General features: G+C 37.6%; 2 protein-coding genes and 1 pseudogene across 2 annotated transcripts; 2 read left to right on the top strand and 1 right to left on the bottom strand.

Moving 5' to 3' along the window:
• The first annotated feature begins 533 nt into the window (after positions 1-533).
• On the top strand, positions 534-3,096 carry LOC121775268 (annotated as a pseudogene).
• Positions 3,097-5,455: 2,359 nt separating this feature from the next.
• LOC121775269 (increased DNA methylation 2-like) lies at positions 5,456-8,288 on the top strand. Its single transcript, XM_042172322.1, has 4 exons — positions 5,456-5,598; positions 6,361-7,002; positions 7,088-7,327; positions 7,745-8,288. Exons 2-4 carry the CDS (start codon positions 6,378-6,380, stop codon positions 7,993-7,995), a joined length of 1,116 nt encoding a protein of 371 aa, XP_042028256.1. The 5' UTR covers positions 5,456-5,598; positions 6,361-6,377; the 3' UTR covers positions 7,996-8,288.
• Positions 8,289-8,343: 55 nt separating this feature from the next.
• LOC121775270 (signal peptidase complex subunit 3B-like) lies at positions 8,344-11,562 on the bottom strand. Its single transcript, XM_042172323.1, has 6 exons — positions 11,326-11,562; positions 11,185-11,232; positions 10,202-10,264; positions 9,679-9,732; positions 8,737-8,823; positions 8,344-8,652 (listed from the first exon to the last, which is right to left on the bottom strand). Exons 1-6 carry the CDS (start codon positions 11,449-11,451, stop codon positions 8,527-8,529), a joined length of 504 nt encoding a protein of 167 aa, XP_042028257.1. The 5' UTR covers positions 11,452-11,562; the 3' UTR covers positions 8,344-8,526.
• Between the last annotated feature and the right edge of the window lie 9,429 nt (positions 11,563-20,991).

The raw sequence follows: 20,991 nt of genomic DNA, 5'->3' as shown, positions 1-20,991 counted from the left end.
TCAAGAATTAGATTCCTTGTTGTGGAGAAAACCATATAAGGAGATGTTGTTCCTCATAATAAATTATGTTATTTATAAAATATAATATTATCATATTTAAAAAAATATTTGTTTGTGAGGAACAACATCGTCTATTGTTGCTTCTCTCCACATTAGAGAGAAAATATTTAAATGACTCACTTGGCTTGAGAATTCTTGAGTCATTTCTTTATTATTTTTTATTATTTTTTTATATTTTTTCTTCACTTTTTATCTATTTTACTTTATTCTTTTCCATTCATGGCGGAAACTTCATTTGTATACTCAAGCCAAAAAAGTATGTCTCGTTTAGTGGGGACGGAATAATACTTTCTATTGTATGAAGTAAGATTTAAATTGTAAAATTCAAGTACGAATTTTATACTATGCACTAAGCTCATCCCAAATTTCTCGACTCTTTGACATTTAAACATTTTTTTTAATTTGCTATCAACGCAATTTATTTACTATATTTATTTCATTCTTTGTGTGATATTGATTTGCGAAGACAAACACATGAGTTAAATAAATATATAAAGAAAAAGAAAAGTAGAAAAATGGTGACGACCATTCGTTCGTTGCAACTGAAATTTGTTGTTGGTTGTACCAATTATGGAAGCAATTTCCGTCTGCAATCGGAATCCAGTTTCTCTCTCACAGCTCTCTTCCTTCTCTGCTTTCAACTACACTAACTCCCCCCTCTTTCGCCTCAAACTCTCTCCTTCTTCTTCATCTACACTGCGCTGATGGCGGCAAAATTGCCGATGCGAATGATGATGAGCCGCTCACCCTTTCTCGGGCCTATGGCGTGCTCGGACTCACCCCTCAGTGCTCCTCCGCACAAATCAAAGCTGCTTTTCGAGTCAAAGTAATCATCTCCTCTTTTTCTCCATTTCCGTGATTTGCTTTTGTTATTGAGGTTCGACAATTTTGTGCCTTTTCTCGATTTTCTTTTTTCACTCGGTGATGTGAAAATTACAGGTGAAGCAGTTTCATCCGGATGCGATGATTCGCCTTGTGATTCAAGCATACGAGGTCATTGATTAGTTTTTGTTTCGTATTTTCATCATTTGAGTTAATGCAGATGATTTCATAGTGTCTGATTGATTTGAAAATAAAATTGACGATGCATTATTGTGGCATTTATTGGCTTGAAATGGCTCTTAAAATAATCGATGTGAGGATTTCAATTTATGTTTGAGCTTGAGCTGTTTTGTACACTAATATATACCTACACTTATGCTTTCTTCAATCAGCAAAATGGAGCCTGCAATTTTCAGTTCCTACTATTCATTTTTTAGGCCTTCTGCTGCATATGTGGCACTCTCTCCTAACCAACATAATTTGCTATATCAAACAGATTTTATCCTACTACAGCAAATCAGAAATTATTGAAAGGTAAAGGGCACACTGTAATGCTTCTCCTTCTTCTGCACACTGGTGTGACTTTGTTCTACACAATTATAGGAACAAAAGTCTTCAGTTTACCATACTCTCTAGTGTATGTTATGGTGACACATCGCGTATCCGTAGGTCGATAAGAATGTTGCATGCTCATTTATCACATAAGGTTGTTGGTTATGAATCTTATGATATATGCCGTAATCTCTTATGCTCGGTCGATGATAGGAGTGAAGACGAGGGGAGGGGTAGGGAGCACGAGGTGTGCACGGAAGTACGATATGTAAAATGTAAGGCTAGTAATGAATGGAATTCGATCACTTGTATTGCAAGAATGATAGTAGCGAACACTCCTCCGAAGAGGCCTACGACAATTGTCGTCCAATTTCAATGATCTATCCAAGATGAATTTAACTCCCTAATTACATTTATTTATACTAAAGCAACTTAACTGAAAAAGCATAAAACTAGGGATGCATGAAAATAGGGAATGCGGAACTGCTGCTGACGCTGGGCCGAGTCCTCAGCTGACTTCTTCAGACTCCCGCGCCTGCTTCCTTCTTTTCCTCGCCGCCCTCAACCGTCTCCCTCTTATTTCGGCGGCTGTATACCCTCCAGGCCTTGACCGTATCAGTCGATCCACCCAACACTTCAGGGAATGTATGGATCCGTTTGACCAACCAGAGTGTGAGGCGTATGATGTCTTTATCAATGAGGTTCTTTGCATGGGAAAAGGTACAAACTCTTTGATTGTTTTTATTGATCCAAAATTATACAAGTAGTATTGAGGATCTGGGATGTAAAATGTACTGAAATGCATATGATTTTTGGAAAAATGTCACTTATATAGTGAATCCTTGTAACAAAGAGTCCTTGTTAACGAAACAATCCATATGAGATGATTTAGCATGAGGAATTGGTTCCTTAAATTCACTCTCATTTCAAAATATGCAGGTTGTCCATATTCATGTGTAATACAGCCCCACATGCTTTTAGATTTTCTTCAGAAACAGGGACTGCACGCGCAACATCTCAAGGTTGGTTTGCCACCTTTACTTTGGACCAGTATAACACTCTTGGTCGAACTTTATTCACAGACGAGAGAATGCGATAGAGTAGGAAAGGAAAGGAAACTACGGAATGGAACTATCGTATTATTCTCAATTTGAGTGTGATCTATATATGGGGTAGGACTATAAGATTCAGTGGGATTTTTGCTGATAGAGTTTGTTTGTCAGGGCATGCTGGAGACTATCAAGTTCAACGTGCAGTCGGTCAGTGTCCAAGGAGTTGTATGCATTATGTCACTCCATCACAGAGAATTATTCTGGAGGAGCTTCTTGACAGGTATATATTGCCTATATAGGTTCGCCTGAATTATTCTTCCTTGTGAAAAATAGTCATTCTTTAATGGGAATCGATGATATATCTTGCAGCATCCTCAACATGCCATATGATACATCAGCGGAGGCTGAGTTCCTTTACTCTCTCACCCGATACGAGAATAATCGATATCAAATTCCTAAGAATAATCCCAAGGTCTCAAGCAAGCATGTAGATTGGCTCTAAACACAGCTCAGTGGCTAGATTAAGAAATTCAAGGAATGTCACTGTTGGTTTTGAGCAGATGTGGATTCATATAATTAAATAAATAGTTGTGGTTTTCTTTTGTGAGCACTGTACAGATTCTACATAACCTTCATGTATAGGGAAAAGTGTTGCACCAAAATATAAAACTGTCGAGGAATATGATTTCATAATCTGCTTAAAGAAGCTTATAAGCTAATATACCTTCTAAGATAGATTATCAATGACCACTATCTCTGATAAGTTTGATACTACATGTTTGGACAACAATGTATATATTTTTTGTATTATTATTACAATTATAATATGATTCGAATCAAATAAAAACTTAAAAATCATTACAAAATCAATGTTCCTATTTTAAATATATTTAATGCCAATATTATAATTAGCATACCTATATATCTTTATTATAAAACAAGTAAAAAAGTGTTTTTTGTTTGACTTCAGCATCCACAATAGCGGACATCCTGATGGACGTCGACTCGTCCGTCGGTGACGTCCACTATTGCGACGGACATCCCGGCAACAGACTTCTCAAACAGACGAGAGGTCGTCAGCGGTCATGAGCGGACGTCCGTCGGGATGTCTGTCGTCTAGTCTGCTGTTGTGGTGACTCGACGGACATCCCGGCGGACATCCGAATTTTTGATTTTTTTTCAAAACTTTATATATACGGCTCGTTGCACTTCATTTTATTGGACGCGGAGGAGTGCACGTTGATATTTATAATGTAATTTGTTTAAATCATTGTTTTTTTTTGTTTAATTGTACTATTTTTTTTATTTAATGAAATTATTATTGTACTTTCTCCATTCGTATTTTTGTCAAAATTTTAATTCCGTAATTGTTAATTTGTGGATTTCTGAATTTTTATTATTGTGCATGTCCGTCGGAATGTCCTAGGGGATGTCCGTTATTGTGCAGCGGGGTGTCCTAGTAACGTGGCAGTGCAGTGAGATGTCCTTATGATGTGGCAGGAGGTATTTTTGGGATGTCCTTAGGCTTGGCCGTCGGGACGTTCCGGACGGACGAGAGGTCGTCCGCGGTTATGTGCGATCGTCCATCCTCTCGTCCGCTATTATAGTGAGTCGACGGACATCTCAATTTTCGATTTTTTTTTCAAAAGTCTATATACGGCTCATTGCACTTCATTTCATTTGCACCACGGACGAGCGACCGGATAACGCATACAGATTCAAGGCATACTAACATGTACTTTGTTTAAATTATTGTTTTTTTATTGCATTGTACTATTTTAATTTTTTTATTTAATAAAATTATTATTGCACTTTCTCCGTCAGTATTCGTGTCGTATTTTTAATTCCGTAATTGCGTATTTGTGAATTTATTTTATTATTTATTATTGTGCTAGGTTATTAGAATGTCCTAGTGCTTGTCCGCTATTGTGCAGTGGGATATCCTAGTGATGTGGCAGTGCAATGGGATGTCCTAGTGACGTGGCAGGAGGTGTTTTTGGGATGTCTAGTGCTTGTCCGCCGAGATGTCCACACTATTGTGGATGCTTAGAGTAACCACAATAGGGGAGCCGCAGCTCATGGCTCGTGTGTGGCTCGGTCGCGGCTCCCTATAACAAGCGCCACCAAAGGTCGCGGGGGGGGGGGTGCCCAGGGGAGAGCCACGCCGGCGGCTTGGCGGCGGCTCCCCTATTGTAGCGGCTGAGAGCTACGGCGTGAGCCCAGGTTCGATTTAGTTTTTTTTTCCAGTTTTTGTGCTAATTTTGGAGAAGATGAAGTGCAGAGAGAAATATGGAGAAGAGGAAGTGGAGAGAGGGAGAGGACGACGGTTTTCAAAAAAAATAAAGGGGATGGCGGTTTTCAAAAAAATAAATTAGCATTAATTTAGGGAGCAAATCATCTCTAAAACTAAATCCCAATTAAAATTGGTCAACTTTTTAATTAAGGATTGTGATTTCAATTCACACCCCAATTAAGGAAATAATTAAAATTCGAATTTTCAATAAATATATTTACTTGAAATTGTCAACATTTTTTTAATTAATTAATTTTTTTTTTCTAATTATTATAATACGATAATTTTTATTCTAGTTAAATTAAAATATATTAAAAATAAAAAAAATAATTAATTTGTGGCTTGAGCTTGTCCACTATAGTGTGAACAAGTATTTTTAGTGGCCCGGCCAAGTCCACGGGATCTAATACTGTGGATACCCTTAGGACTTAGGTGGGAGGAACAATTAAATTTGAACTCGAAATCCTTCCGGTCATAAAACAAGAAATTGCACTCATTGATGGACTTCAATGGACTGTAAATATGTGTTTTACTTTTCAAATTTGCCCTATACACCATTACTTATTTTTATTCTCACTATTTTGCATACACATTTTTAGTCCAATAAAATTGAATTAATTTTTCGACACGTGGCAGTTAACCCAACATTTTTCACGCGAGATTCGGTGACGGGGTAGTAAAGTTGCACCCGTGGCACTGCATGACTAAATTGATGCCCTGCGCCTGCTCCACTTCTCCTTTCTTCTTCAATTCAACACTCACTCACTCACTCTCTCTCCCTTTCTCTCTCTCTCACTGGTAATCAACCTCACCTGACTGGTAATGATTCTCTTCCTTCTTCATCTTGATACTTACTCTCTTAGTTTTGTGCTTTTCGTTCCTCCCTATCTAAACTCTATTTGCGTAACATATTTCCTAATTTATGGTGTTTGTATCTAGAAAAATCATAAGGTAAGTGAAGATTAGTCTGCGAGTTTCATGAATTGATGATTGCTGCTAATGTTTTTGTAATTTACTGTTATATCTTCGAGTTTCATGAATTACCCCCAGATTCCTCTATTTTTTTTAATTTGAAAAGTGAGATGAAATCATGTATGGAGGTAGATGGAGATTAGGAATTGGAGGTGGAAGTAAAGCAAATTCCTCCTGAGCTCTAGTTCCCTCATAGTATAAATTGTACTAATACTGATAATAAATTCTGGTAACTTGCAAGGTAGATATGTTCCAGGAGACCAATTCAGTGTGTTTGCACTTATATCTAACTTTGTAATATCATGTAGAAAATAATCCACTATGTTTCATCAACACTTTTGCCTTATATGGTATGATCTTGTTTGTCAATGCTAAATAATATTACTTGTAGAGTCATATCTCTACTGTGTCATCTATTTCAAACTCAAATGGTAGAATACTGAGGTTAGCACATTCTTCACATTTTCACAAGCACTATTAGAGTTGTTGGGCATCAATACAAGCTCCATTTAGATAAATTTCCTTAAATACGCCGATTATGGCGTATATAGTTCTTTTTGGTATATTATTGCATCTAGTTTGTGAAACCGAGATATCCAATTGCTGCAGGTTGAGAAATAGAAAGTATGCCTTATATTTTGCTGACAGATGATCAGCATTTTCTTCTATACCTGATCATGGGAGCCTATTTTGCCCCCGATCTCAAGGGAGGAAATCCCCAAAAGTCTGCTTTACAAAGGCATGCTGAAGGCCTCGCACAATACCTTGCAAATGACTTAGCATGCTCACAGATAAACACAAGAGTAATGGAGAATGTGTATTACTATGTGCTGAGAAAAGCTGACCCATCAGCTGTTGTTAACCAGTCTATACTGCTTCAGTATATTCATGGTAGTATTCCAGTTGCACAGGAAGGTACTGAGACATACCTTCTGTTTGACGATCTCTTTCCTCCCATGCTGCACCACCGATCTCAATGTAGAGATCAACACGGCACCATTGATAACATTGTCTTCGTAAGCAACCCCCAAATGAATTACCTGGAGCCATGTGATCTCGAAAAGTTTAAGAGGTTCACAGGGTTAGAAGACTTTCATCTGGATTTGGAGAGTCTAGTTCCACACAAAACAGTGGATGACAGGGCTTTATGTTATAACAAAGTGCAAGAGACATCAGAGCTAGATGGTACAATGCCGAGCGACAATGGTAAACATCTGGATTGCATCCCGGGCACTGAGACATGTCCTGATGGTAATGAACCATCTGTTTCTACAATACATTTTAGCTATTCTTCTTATGATGTTTAATACTTACCTCGTGGCATGCGGTTCCACAGTGCTATCACAAATCAAGGCTAGTTCCGGGCAAGAAATCGACCAGGGAATGTTATTCCTTCCCTCATGCCCTTCTAAGGAAGAATGGAGCAACCTTGTTTCTTCAACTAACGGTGGTTTTGCTGTTACTGGAAGTGCTGCAAGAGGTCATCTCGGACCAGTTCTAGGCCTTATCGATATTGGGGAAGCAGAGGACTCCTATCTGTTCCGTGTCTCTCTTCCCGGAGTTAAAAGGGATGCAAGTAAGTTCCAGATTTTCTAAGGATCCATGACAGTACATTCCTGGCATAATTTGGGCATTCATAGTTTGTATGTAGTGATCAGGTAAATTATTTTGCTAGATTAAGAAAAGCCTATGCTATCTATACATTTAAGTTGTCTATTTGGTCATGTTAAATCTCTTAAATCTTGTCCCATATCGACTTGGTGATGATCCTATCTAATTATATAAATTTGGATAACCCCTCCCCCCTTATGAGCCCTTTTAAGGGGGTGAGTGACCCATTTCTAATAGGTCATTTTAATGTGGAAAAAGCTTGTTTTAACTTTGCTTCTTTCCCTTTGCTAATCATCATGTTCAATTTTAGTGATAGGATTTGTTTCTCTACACTCCTGTCTTGTTTAGCTTCAGTAACATGAAACCTAACACTACATTGCAGAGGACTTTAGCTGTGAAGTTGAGAGTGATGGCACGGTGGTCATAAAAGGAGTGACAGTGACCGGTGAAAGAACAGTGGAGAAATGGTCTCAAGTATTTGAGATGCGAAGTCAGAATCTTTGCCCGCCTGGCCCCTTCTGCATCTCTTTCAAGCTGCCTGGCCCAGTTGACCCTCAGCAATTCCACGGGACTTTTGCCACAGACGGGATTCTTGAGGGGATAGCACTGAAAGCAATGAGATACGCTACCTAGATTGACTTGTGTCTTCTCTCTTCATCACCAGCTTTCGTATATATGACATGTGGATCGCCATTTCAGGAAGCCATCAAAACAGTTCTCTCATCTTTTCAGTCTTGGATCGATGGTTTTCGCCCCTACCCTAACCCATATCTTACTACAGTGTAGTAGTGTTGGACAATCCTTGCTTGCATCTTATTTGACTGTGTCTGCATTTCTTTTAGTTGTGGGGATTTCATATTCTAATGTACGACAACGGCACCAAATTCTCTTATTTTTCTTATTATGCGATTTGTTTTCGAAGATCACATGTAGTGCTGGTGTGTGATGCAGTCAATCCATGAAGTGCAAAGACACATCACATAATGTTAAACTTTAACCTTGCAACTTGCAAACGAAGAATTACTCCGACCAGTTATGTAGCATACATAATATTTATATATTTTTTGTTGACATAACATCACATCTTTCTGTTTTTTCTTCCATAAGTAAAATAGAGCAATCATCTATCGAACTAGCCCAAGCTGCGGATACGCCATTACATGCCTACCTATATGCTTGCGGCAAACGATAACCGCTCATCACTATTTTGTCAGCAAACATTTTGCCTGTCTTCGGCATCACATGCCAATGCAACGTTAAGTTAAACTCTTTGCCCCGCAGATTGCTCCCCTACAAACAAATGGAATTTCTAAATAATGCCAACACAGTAGTACTACCAAACAAGAAAAAAACACGAGATAAATCATCACTCACTTGATCAACAAATCGATATTTGTTAGATGTATGGATCCAAAACTTTGCATGCTCTCTGGAAGGTATTATACCGTCCCATAGGGAGATCTGTCATAGTACATTCAAATTCATTAGCAAAGCACATCAAGACAGATTTTAAATAAGGAACATATGAAACACTTGATTGTGAATAAAGAATATCATAACCAAGTATACTACCTTCAAGATTTCATATGGAACTCAATGCAGGTCATAAAATCTACCTCATACAGATTATGGTGAATGAGAAATCCAGATAGTAGATTGATCTGGATGCAATTCATTAAAGAGCGGCAACGTGTGTTATTGAAATGGTTAAGAGTTTAAATGACTCCCATGACCTAGATGGAGAACTACTTCCCATGTATTTGGATCAACCGCTAATGTAGAAAGGGCATATATTAACTTCTATAAGCAAAGAAAAAGGAACCATACTCAGAGTCAACTTCAGTTATTTTGTGAGTTTATCAGAACTTCAATAAAAAAAGGAACCAAATATGGCCGAGGTCTTGAGAAGTTCATGCATCGATCGAAAGAAGCACGTGTTCATCATAATCACTATGTGTAGCATATCACATATACAACCAACCACATTTGGTTTTTGGTTGGGAAAAAGGATAAGCTGCACAAGTTTTGTATGGAGAAGATACTTTTGGAAAATTAAACCATATACTAACATTGGGAAAAAGAAACAATACATCAAAATAACAGTGTTGCATGCATCAAAAGAAAATATCATAATATAAGTGATATAAGCACATCCACTTTAACAAGAATTGGATGACAACTGGATACTAGAGAATTCTACTGAACGCCATAAATATAATTGTGTAAAAATACTCAGGTGAAAGGCACACATGATCTACCAATACCATGGGAAAATAATGGAAACATGTGTATAGCTGGATTTATGGATCCACAAACCTGGTTAAGTGCATTTTTAGGGGTTCCATACTCCGCAGCAAGAAATACAAACACCTGCAAAATATTTGAAGATTAAGAAGTGGAAACTTATTTTGTTACTCCTTTTGATTCTTAAACCCTGCCAATAAAAAGGAGGTGCAAAGTAAACACCATTTCAACACCAGTTCAATTCAAAATTACACACAGTGGCATGATTATTCAGATAGATTCTAGATTAGTTACATTTCCATAGTAAAACATCTTTGGATAATCATAACACAATTGGTTTCATAACGTTCCATTTTTGTGCCACTGAAAACTGAGTTGACCACATCTATTATTATGCTTGCAATCTGAATCTACGAGGCACTGAGACAAAAAATATGAATACCAAAACAACATCAAAGGACAATATGATGAAAAGCAAACAAGTTCAACAATAAAAGAGTTAAAAAAAACTCTTCTGGACACTAAAACACCAAGATCATAGCATACTCAGAAAACACTAATGTAGAGACTAAACTGTGTGATCATGCTAACATACCTGCTTTGTGTTCCACGTGAACAATGACTCTAAATTTGCTGATATATTCAGTGACAGGCTAACCTGCATAATGTAAAAAACTCATTGGACAATTATGTACGAACTTCCATCCAGAATCACTTTCGCTTTGTTGCTTCACAAAATCGGAAAATCAGATGCCCACAACTTTGTGTGTAAGACTGTAAGTTGAAATTAATTGTGATATTTAGTGCATCAATAATAAGGGCACAAACTTTGAATTTGGTCATGTGTTTGCTATGCCAATTGAGAACACAGGTAATAAATCCCCTAGAGTAGATAGGAAAAGAACTGAAAATGGAAAAAAAAGAGGAAATCCATAAGAGAGACAACAAAAGAGAAAAAAAGCAGTTCTAATATCTCTTTTGTAGTTGTTTCAATTCCCTTTGGTTGAAGCTCAAAAAAAGGTGGGAAAGCTTCAAGGCTCTTTTTCATCAGGAATTAAGCTGGATTCAGTATATACTACTATATAGTAATAATACGCAAGATATCCAATCCCAAGTCTCATCATTATTCCCTAGATTAGATGATGATTGGTCTTTTAATGCATCTTAACTAGGTTTTAACATAAAAACGACTGTAAGATATTGCTGAACCAGTCTATATCTTGATGGATAGCACTCCTGCTTAGTAACTAATGAAGGATTATTTATTCAAGGATGAAATCTGGTACAGAGGACATCATTTTGCGACCAACTCTATAGGTCCCCAAATTAAATTTTACTCCCAATTTAGTTCATAGATTGTAAACTAAACTGTTTCGAAAAGAAAGGAATGGCTAAGAAATGCAATTCACAAATACAATATCACAGTTTCACAATTACATAAATAACGAACGATGCATTCTATTGCAATTTACATAAAAAAATAAATTCAAAAATCCATCAAAGTTGCAGAAATAAGAGGCAAAATCAGCTCAGCTCAGCACATCAAAGTTCAAACAGAAGGAGAGAAAATCGAATTACCTCATCATCACCAGCAGATTTCTTCTGAAACCAATTGATATTCACGACCTAAAAATGCAGAAAAAAAACAAATACCAAAACAGTTAATTTAGCTTAGCAGACGCAATAGTGTATATAGGAGTGGTCGGTAAAGCAGCGCACTTGGACTTGGGCGTTCGGAGACAAAGAATTGAAGTTGTCGGAGACGGAGGCTATGGCGCACATTAGAGCGAGGAGGGTGATAGCGAACGTTAGCAAAACATTGGCTCTCTGCGCAAAAGAGTGCATTGTTTCTGTTTCTGTTGCTTCTCAAAATCAACACTAAAACTCGCTCTATAATTTAGGGGTTTGCTATTGGCATTGCAGACGACTCCCTGTACTGAATTCCGTAAATTTAGACATTTTTCTCTCGAGAATATAAAATTGCATTAATATTTAGTGAGTTAAATAAAATCGTAAATGATAGAATTAACGAAATAATTAAAGAAAAATAAATAAGAAAGAAAAAAAAGCATATATATTAATAAAGATATTAAAATACTATTTAATATCTAAGAGATATGACTGATTCTTGCACAAGGTTAAAAAAAGAATAAAGTCATTTAATTTGGAAATTTTCATAAATGAATAGTACGACTCCTTTAATATAAAGGAAGTACATATAATTTATAAATAAAGTACTTCCTCCCTTCCCCAAAAATAGAACTTATTACTGTGTATGACACGCATTTTAATGTGCAATTGGTAAAATAAGAGAGAGAAAAATAGAAATAATGTTAGTAAATTATGAGGTCCACATTTTTAATACTAGTATTTAAATGTTTAAAATTTTCCATATTTAGACCTTTGTGTAATTTTGATGGATGGACCACAATAGTAAAAACTGATCTATTTCTTGTGGATAGAGGTAGTATATATATATATATATATATGAATATTTTAATATTTTGTTATCAAACATAATCTTATATATGGAGGTAGTATAAATGTATAATGCAATTTATGCAAATTCCTAAAAAAGAATTAAATTTGGTCAAATTATAGTCAATCCCATAACTTAAAATTAGTCATAAAAATCATGAAGTTTGAATTTGCTCCTAATTACCCTATGTTGAAAAAATATGGTCGCCTACGTTTATTATATTTAGATATTTTTCAACCAAACGATATCGTTACGATGTCATTTAACTCACTTGTGATAACATTCTAATAAACTTTGTGGAGATTATGCATACCAATAAAATTATCACAATCAAATCTATCACATACTCCCTTTGTCCCAGTTTAAAAGTCTTGTTTTGCCACTTCCGTCCGTCCCAATTTAAGAGTGTCATTTAGAATTTACCATATTTGGACATAAAATTTAACCTCATTGTTGATGAAATTTACACTTAAATGCCATTACTTTCATAAAAACAAAACAAAATCCTAAACATACAAAAAGTCAAAAGGGTCATACTTTTCACTACCTCACTTCAATTATTACACATTTCAACAACCATTACCTCACTTTAATTATTACACACTCCAACAATTTCTTAAAACCCGTACCCTAACTAAATTGCTGTCCTAAATTGGGATGGAGGGAGTAGTATTTAATGCTCCATACGTCTCATAAAAGTAGGGACATTTTTCTTTTCTGTCAATTGCATAAAAATAGCTCATTTCCATTTATGGAAAATTCTCTCCAACTTATTACTCATATACTCCCTCCATTACCTATTAAAAATCCGGTTTACTATTTTAGTTCGTCTGTAATTAGAAGTCTCGGTTCACTTTTATAATAGTAGGTAGACTTTACTTTCCATAACCAATCCACATACTATTATAAAATTAATATATAAAAATGGATCTCACATTTCACTCTCTTTATTCAACCACTTTTATTTCATAAAATCTGTGTAGAACTCACATGCGACTCCTAATGGCGGACGAAGGGAGTACATCAATTTATTTACAATTTATATCATTAGGACTCATCATTAAACACTAATAATAGTTTGTGTCTCATTATTCACTAACAATATTTTAACTAACATTTTCCTCATTTTTCTTGCTTGACTATTTATTCATTTATTCTCACCCCGTCCCAAATATTTGTATTTTTATTGGACGGAAGAAATACTATTTTTCATCAAACATGATATTGATAACAATAGAATTATATATTAGAGCATCCACTTTGTGGAAAGCCATCTCTTAATTATTTAGAGTGTCCACAATAGTCTGGAACAACCACGCCACAGCTACAAAAACTTGTCCATCGCCATAAAATATTTTCTGCCACATCATCACAAAATAAAGTAAGAAAAAAAAGTACCGTTGCACGCGCTGGGAACCACCGCGGAACCACCCCGTCCGCGCCGCATCCCCCCCCCCCACCCTACAGCGGCTATCCTCGTCCAGCTATAGACCGCTGCAACGGGCCTATTATGGACACTCTTATAGGCTCCAAATCACTTTTAACTATTTTTTATTTCATTTCTAAACTAAAAGACATATTTTCATAATAAAACCAGAAATGACATTACAAATTCCTAAAACTTCAAAGTTATTAGTACTGCCTAATTTAAATCCTAAAACTTCAAAGTTACTAGTACTGCATAATTTAAATCCTTAAAATTAAAAATTACATAAGTTAAATCTTTTGAAATAAAAAATTACATAATTCAAATCCTAAAAATTAAAAACTGCTTCCGCGACAGGACCGACATACCCAATTAATGTTGGAGGGCTTCAATCATCTAGCCATGCACAACTTGTTGTTGGGGATTCATTCGGCTCGTGTCAGTGTTCAGTGCTTGGTTTAAAGAAAATATTACTCCCTTCGTCTCCAAAGAATATGCACTTTGGTTCAGCATAAGTTTTAATGCAAAATTGGTAAAGTAAGAGACAAGTAGAGAGAAAAAATAATTAAAGTATTGTTATTGAGGAATGAGTCTCACCTCATTAGAGAGAAAATATTTTAAAATTAGAAAGTGCATATTCTTGTAGGATGAAGTAAAAAGAAAAGATGACATATTCTTGTGGGATAGAGAGAGTAAATATAAAGACTAAAATATCCATTATAACTAAAAAATGGGAAAATGGACAAAAGTCTGAAAATAATGTAAAATACTCCAAATATAGTTAAATCTTTGTCCAAATGACACCTCATATCGAAAATGCACAAACCATATTATATGGGACTTTGTAGATGGTTCACTCTTTATAAATCTTCCATATGATAACTATGATCTCATATTGGAGTATAAGTTATCAACCAAACTAAGTATATTAAGTTGATAGAGCTTACATACTTGAAGATTCTTATTAATCATATAATTTTTCTTCATCGAATGGACAGAAATAAAAAAAAAAAATCTAAATTAGTCTCATTTGATTGATGAATTCAAAAGTTTGTTGTAGTATAGTATTGCTATAGATATCGGCGTTGCTGTTTTATATAACCATTGTATTTTAAGACTATGAAAATGGTTATGAATCATGATATTATTGTAGTATTTGATTGATAGGCTATGGTATAAGTCGTATGACGCAAGAAAGAAGTTTACAATATCTTACTGCTTATATAATTCTATAACGAGATACTTAAATAGTACTATGTAATTCAGCATAAAATTCTAATAACGGGATACTTAAATATGTTATGTATTCACCGGCAACTTTCTTTTTTTTTTTTCCTGATAGTACTTTTTAGAATACATAAGAAAGTATGTACTGCTACTTTTCTTTAGAGCATCCGCAATAGAGGCGAGCGCCATAAATCATTTTGGCGCTCGCCGGTCCGCTCGCGGAATTATTACAGCCGGCGAGCGCCAAATCGGCGAGAATTTCGGCGAGCGCACGCCGATTCCCAGGCGCTCGCCGATCGGCTCGCCCCTATTGCAGCCTCCCGATCGGCGAGCGAAAATTTTAATTTTTTTTATTTAATGTTTTTTTATGAAACTCATTCTTGGTTGTTTCTCTTTTATAGAGACATCCGTAAATGTTTTATGTTCCACTTTCGATGTGGGACAAACTCATTCTTGGTTGTTTCTCTTTTATAGAGACATCCTTGAATGTTTTATGTTCCACTTTCGATGTGGGACAAACTCATTCTTGGTTGTTTCTCTTTTATAAAGACATCCTTGAATGTTTTATGTTCCACTTTCAATGTGGGACAAACTCATTCTTGGTTGTTTCTCTTTTATAGAGACATCCTTGAATGTTTTATATTCCACTTTCGATGTGGGACAAACTCATTCTTGAGGATGTTGTAATGTTATTTTAATTTTAATGAAGTGTGTTTTTTTAATTAATGTACTTTTTAAAATTTTAATATTATTATTGAATTTTCCCGTATCTGTGTCGTAAATTTAATTCCGTATTTTGTGTGATTGTTAATTATTTGTTTTTAGTGCTGATGATATGGCTAGGCTATGGCTGAGCTATTGCTTGTCCAGTTGCTTGTCCTGATGATGTGACATGGGGTATTTTAGTGTTGATGATGTGGCAGAGGAGTTAATTTACGAAGTGAATACTCATGGGGTATTCAGTTTGCAAGATTGTATCCGAGATTAAATTTGTTGTAAGTTTGGTTCATGATATTCAACCTCACAACTCAATCTTAGATGGATAATCATGAAATAATTAGTCATAGCTAACCCCCTATGACTAAAATAATCTCACAACTCAATCTTAGATTGTATCTTGATATTATTTTATCTTGCAAACCGAACACTACCATAGCAATTACTCCATTTCTTCATTCAAGATTCAACAATTATCTTAGCATAACAAGTCAATATATGGATCCACATCCAAATTTTGACTAAGTTAACATCACTATATATAACCACAAGTGCATTATTCTTTAAAGATACTACTTCATCTCTAAAAAGCAGAGTATTATTCCATTCAAACGCGTCTTAATATAGACAAGAAAACATTGAGATAAAATGTTACAGGATTAAAAATAATTTTACCTCCAACAAAATCTTTCATACACCCCCGTCCCATAATAGATGTCATACTTTCCTTTTTAGTTTGTCCCATAAAAGATGTCACATTTCTTTTTTTGGAAAAAGTTCTCTCTCACATTAATATAAATATATTATTTTTTCTTTCCACTTAACACACAAAACAACACCTCCTAAAATCTCATGTCAATCCTGAATTGTGACATCAACTATGGACAAAGAGAGAAATATATTATGATTAAAAAAAAGTCCATATAAGGAAATTGGAAAATCTAGTCGGAATAGGTGGGGACGTGGGGTCTCCTTCTGAAAGAAATTACCCAGTTGGCGAGGCCAAACCATAAATGTTGGAAACAGAAACAAACACATTTTTTACAAATCTCAAAAATGGAGCCATCCTCTTCCATGATTCCGCCATGCATATACTGATATAGAAATCATGGTATTAAATATGTCCGGTCAATGGATTTTGACCAAATAATAAATGTGACGAGACATTTAATTTTGTGAAATTAAATGACATAGCGTCGATCTACATTTTACGTAGATAAATGTAGTATATTCACTTTCTCAAATCCGATTTCCGGTGAGTGAGAAATAGTGGATTAAAGTTGGGCATAATTAGCTTTTATTAAAGCTTGGAGTTGGAGCTTAGGGAATAATTAACTAGTGTTAATTATCCCACATTGGAGGATTAACACATCTTTTAATGTGTATAAATTAAGTGACTTTATGTTACTTAATAATTATAGTGGACCAAGATGGGTGAAAGAGCCCACACGCGCGCACACGCGCGCGCCGCCGCCGCCCGCCCGAGCCCGAGCCCGTGCTCACGCTCGCGGGCCGCGGGCCCTGGCCCGATCCCGATCTCGATCTCGATCTTAGACTTGGATCTTGGCAATTGGTCTTTGGGTGGTCTTTGGGCTTGGGGCTTGGCCCAAACTATTCTTTTTGGACCACCGCCGAGTCAGCAATCCAAGTGGCTTGACACGTCGTCAAGCGAGGCACAGTATGCGAAAGGCACACGCCTGCCACACGCTCGTTACCGATGTCGGTTACGAATCTGCCATGATGAGCCTTCATGGCTCGGTTGACCCTGCATGGTGGCTTGGCCTATAAATAGGCTAGCCATACCACTGCATTAGGACACACAATTTCAAGCATTCTCTGCATCATAAGCTCTCTCCCTCTCTGCATTGTCTTTCTGTCGAAGCTCTGCCCTCTCCTCCATCCAGTTCGCCGGAGCTCTACTGATTGCGGTGCTGCATCAAAAGAGACGTAGTCGTTTTACCTTTGGGGACGAAACGCCAAACCGAAGAGCACTACCGGGGCGTATCTCGTCTTGCGGGAAGAGGCCTCCTCGACTCGGCTAAACATTCACGGTTTATTTGTTTCATTGTAATTCAGTTCAGTTTCGTTTCTTGTATTCCTTCTTTTGGGTTGTATTACGCCCGGCTTTTATCTCTTGTAATCAGTAGAACCAACAATCGCAAGACGAGATAACTTGCTTTTGAAGGGATTTTTGACCTCTAAACTGAACTTAAAATTTCGAAATTTAATACACCTTTGCTGGAGATGTCGACGGAATCCAACACCACCGCTGCCGCCACCACCGCCGCCATTCCTTCAACCATGGCGACCACTGGACCTGTCAACACGTCGTCGATTCCGACGATGATGCCCACTCTCGGGCGCTATCCTTCTTCCTCAACAACCCCTTGGGAGTTCGTTAACCCCCTTGGGCTCACTGGTGGATCCACTTCGAGTGGGTCGGTTGGTTCCACTTTTAGTGGTTCCTTCGGGTCCTTTAATGGATCGAGTGCTGGGGCCTTCGGGTCTCACACGGGTGTTGGGGCCTTCGGGTCTCACACGAATGCTGGGGCCTTCGGGTCTCATGCGGGTGCTAGTCCCTTCGGGGCTGGTACGACCATGGCGGGCTCTATGCCCAACATGAATGGTGGGGGCTCTATGCCCAACCATGTTGTTGGCTCCTTCGGGGGCAACGGAATTGGTTCATTCCAAGGACCAAGTGCGGCACCTATGACACCAAGAATGATGCCACCTGCCGAGAAGCCACCAAAGTTTGGAGGATCTGACTTCAAGCGGTGGTACCAGAAGATATTGTTCTACTTGACAACATTGGGCGTCGCCAACTTCCTCACGGAGAACGAGCCGCCCGCGCCAAGCGACCAAGAGACTAGGCTCGAAGTCATGGCGGACTATGAAGCTTGGAGAAAAGGGGATTATCTATGTAAAAACTTTATTTTAAGTGCATTAGATGATAGCCTCTATAATGTATACTCCAATGTAACCACATCTAAACAAATGTGGGAAAGCCTAGAGAAGAAATATAGCATAGACAATGCTGCAGAGACTGAACAGGTTGTAGCATCCAAGTTTATGGACTACAAGATGGTCGACTCTCGACCCATCATGGAGCAAGTCCAAGAGCTCCAAATGATCATCCACTCCTTAGTGGCTGAAGGGATGACATTGCCCGATAAGTTCCTAAGGTGCACGATCATTGACAAGCTCCCTCCAAGTTGGAAGGACTTCAAGAGTTATCTCAAGCACAAGCGAAAGCAGATGACCCTTGAAGACTTGATCGTGAAGTTGCGCATTGAGGCCGACGTGCGCAAAAGTGATCAAAAGGCTAAGGGCTTCACCCCAAATGAAGCCAAAGCCAACCTGTTGGAGCGGGGCGGTCCCTCCAACAAACGCCCTCGCCCAAACCGTCCAAACGACAAAGGGAAGGGAAAGCAGCCTTCAAAGAAGTTTGAAGGCGACTGCTACAAGTGTGGCAAACCAGGCCACTTTGCTAAAGACTGCCGCAGCAAGAAGAAGAAGCCGGCTGCCCACGTCGTTGAGAAGGAGTTCAAGGACTGGGATGAGAACGACCTCATTGCTGTGGTCATTGAAGAGGTCAACCTTGTTAACAACAACAAGGGTGGCTGGTATATTGATACCGGCGCTACTGCACATGTTTGCGCAGATAGGAGTATGTTCTCCACCACAACAACGTTGAAGGGAGAAAGATAAACATGGGGAATCAAGCCTCGTCTGAAATCCTCGGAGTTGGTGATGTAATCCTAAAGATGACGTCTGGCGTCTCAATCACCTTGAAGGATGCGCTGCACGTTCCGGACATCCGGAAGAACCTAGTTTCAGGATCAATACTAGTGAATAAGGGTTTTAAACTTGTATTTGAATCCGATAGGTTTGCATTGTATAAGTTTGGGAAGTCCCTCGGAAAAGGTTATGTAACCGACGGACTTTTCAAGCTTAGTGTAGCAACACTGCGTGTTCCAAAGCCACTGGCTAATAAGAATAAAGCATCTACTTCCTCTTATTTGATTGAGTCTTCAAATTTGTGGCATTGTAGATTGGGACATGTGAATTCAAAAGCTATTAAAAGATTAGTGAATTTAGATTTACTAAAGGCTAATGAATTGGATACCCAAGATAAATGTGAAATTTGTCTTGAAGCAAAAATGACTAAGTTGCCGTTTCACTCGGTTGAACGAAGCACAAAACCCCTTGAATTAATTCACACGGACGTATGTGATTTAAAGATGGTGCAAACAAGAGGTGGTAAAAAGTACTTTATCACTTTCATAGATGATTGCACATGGTATTGCTACATTTATATTTTAAGAAGTAAAGATGAAGCAATAGAAGCGTTCAAAAATTATAAGAACGAAGTTGAGAATCAACTTGGTTGTAAAATCAAAATGATTCGAAGCGATAGAGGAGGCGAATATGTAGCCCCGTTTGAGGAGTTATGCAACGCAAGTGGTATAATTCATCAAACAACTGCTCCATATTCACCACAATCTAATGGTGTTGCAGAACGCAAAAATCGAACTCTAAAAGAGATGATGAATGCACTGCTTCTAACTTCAGGATTACCACATAACATGTGGGGGGAAGCTGTTTTGACAGCCAACTATATCTTGAATAAGATCCCTCTCAAAGGAAAAGATGTCACTCCTTATGAGTTGTGGAAGGGAAGGAAGCCATCCTACAAATACCTCAAAGTGTGGGGGTGTTTGGCAAATGTGATGGTTCCTCCGCCCAAAGAAGTTACAATCGGACCTAAGACGGTTGATTGCATCTTCATTGGATATGCACTTAACAGTAGTGCATATCGATTTGTTGTTCACAAGTCTGAAATATCGACTATCACAGTAGGAACAACAATTGAGTCGAGGAATGCTGTATTTCTCGAAAATACATTTCCTTGCAAAGACAAGGAAAAGTCTCAACCAATTCTGAGACAAGAATTGAAGAAGCCACTAGTTCTAAACAAGTGGAAGAAGAAGCTACTAGTTCTAAATCAGCAGATGCGGAACCTGAATCGCGCAAGCGTGCAAGGCCCGATCCAAAGGATACAGTACTAAGACGTGGTAATAGAGTCAGAACACCAAAAAATTTTGGTCCTGACTACATTGCTTTCATGTTGGATGAAGAACCAACATCGATAAAAGTAGCCTTTGCTGGCCCAGACGGGCTGCATTGGAGAGAAGCTGTTCAAAGCGAAATTGATTCAATTTTGCTAAACCACACATGGGTGTTGGTTGATTTGCCCGAAGGTGCTAAACCTTTAGGATGCAAATGGGTTCTTAAAAGAAAGTTTAAGGCCGATGGAACAGTTGATAAGTATAAAGCCCGATTAGTAGTAAAGGGTTTTAAACAAAAGGAAGGACATGACTTCTTCGATACCTATTCACCTGTAACAAGGATTACATCTATACGAGTGCTTCTCGCTATTGCTGCATTGCACAATCTTGAGATTCATCAAATGGATGTAAAGACCGCGTTTCTAAATGGTGAACTAGAAGATGAAATCTATATGGAACAACCCGAA

Source organism: Salvia splendens, chromosome 17 (assembly GCF_004379255.2).
Source record: "Salvia splendens isolate huo1 chromosome 17, SspV2, whole genome shotgun sequence".
NCBI classification, from domain to species: Eukaryota; Viridiplantae; Streptophyta; class Magnoliopsida; order Lamiales; family Lamiaceae; genus Salvia; species Salvia splendens.
Note: the sequence above shows the minus strand (reverse complement) of the source record. Positions and strands in the feature narration are given on the sequence as shown.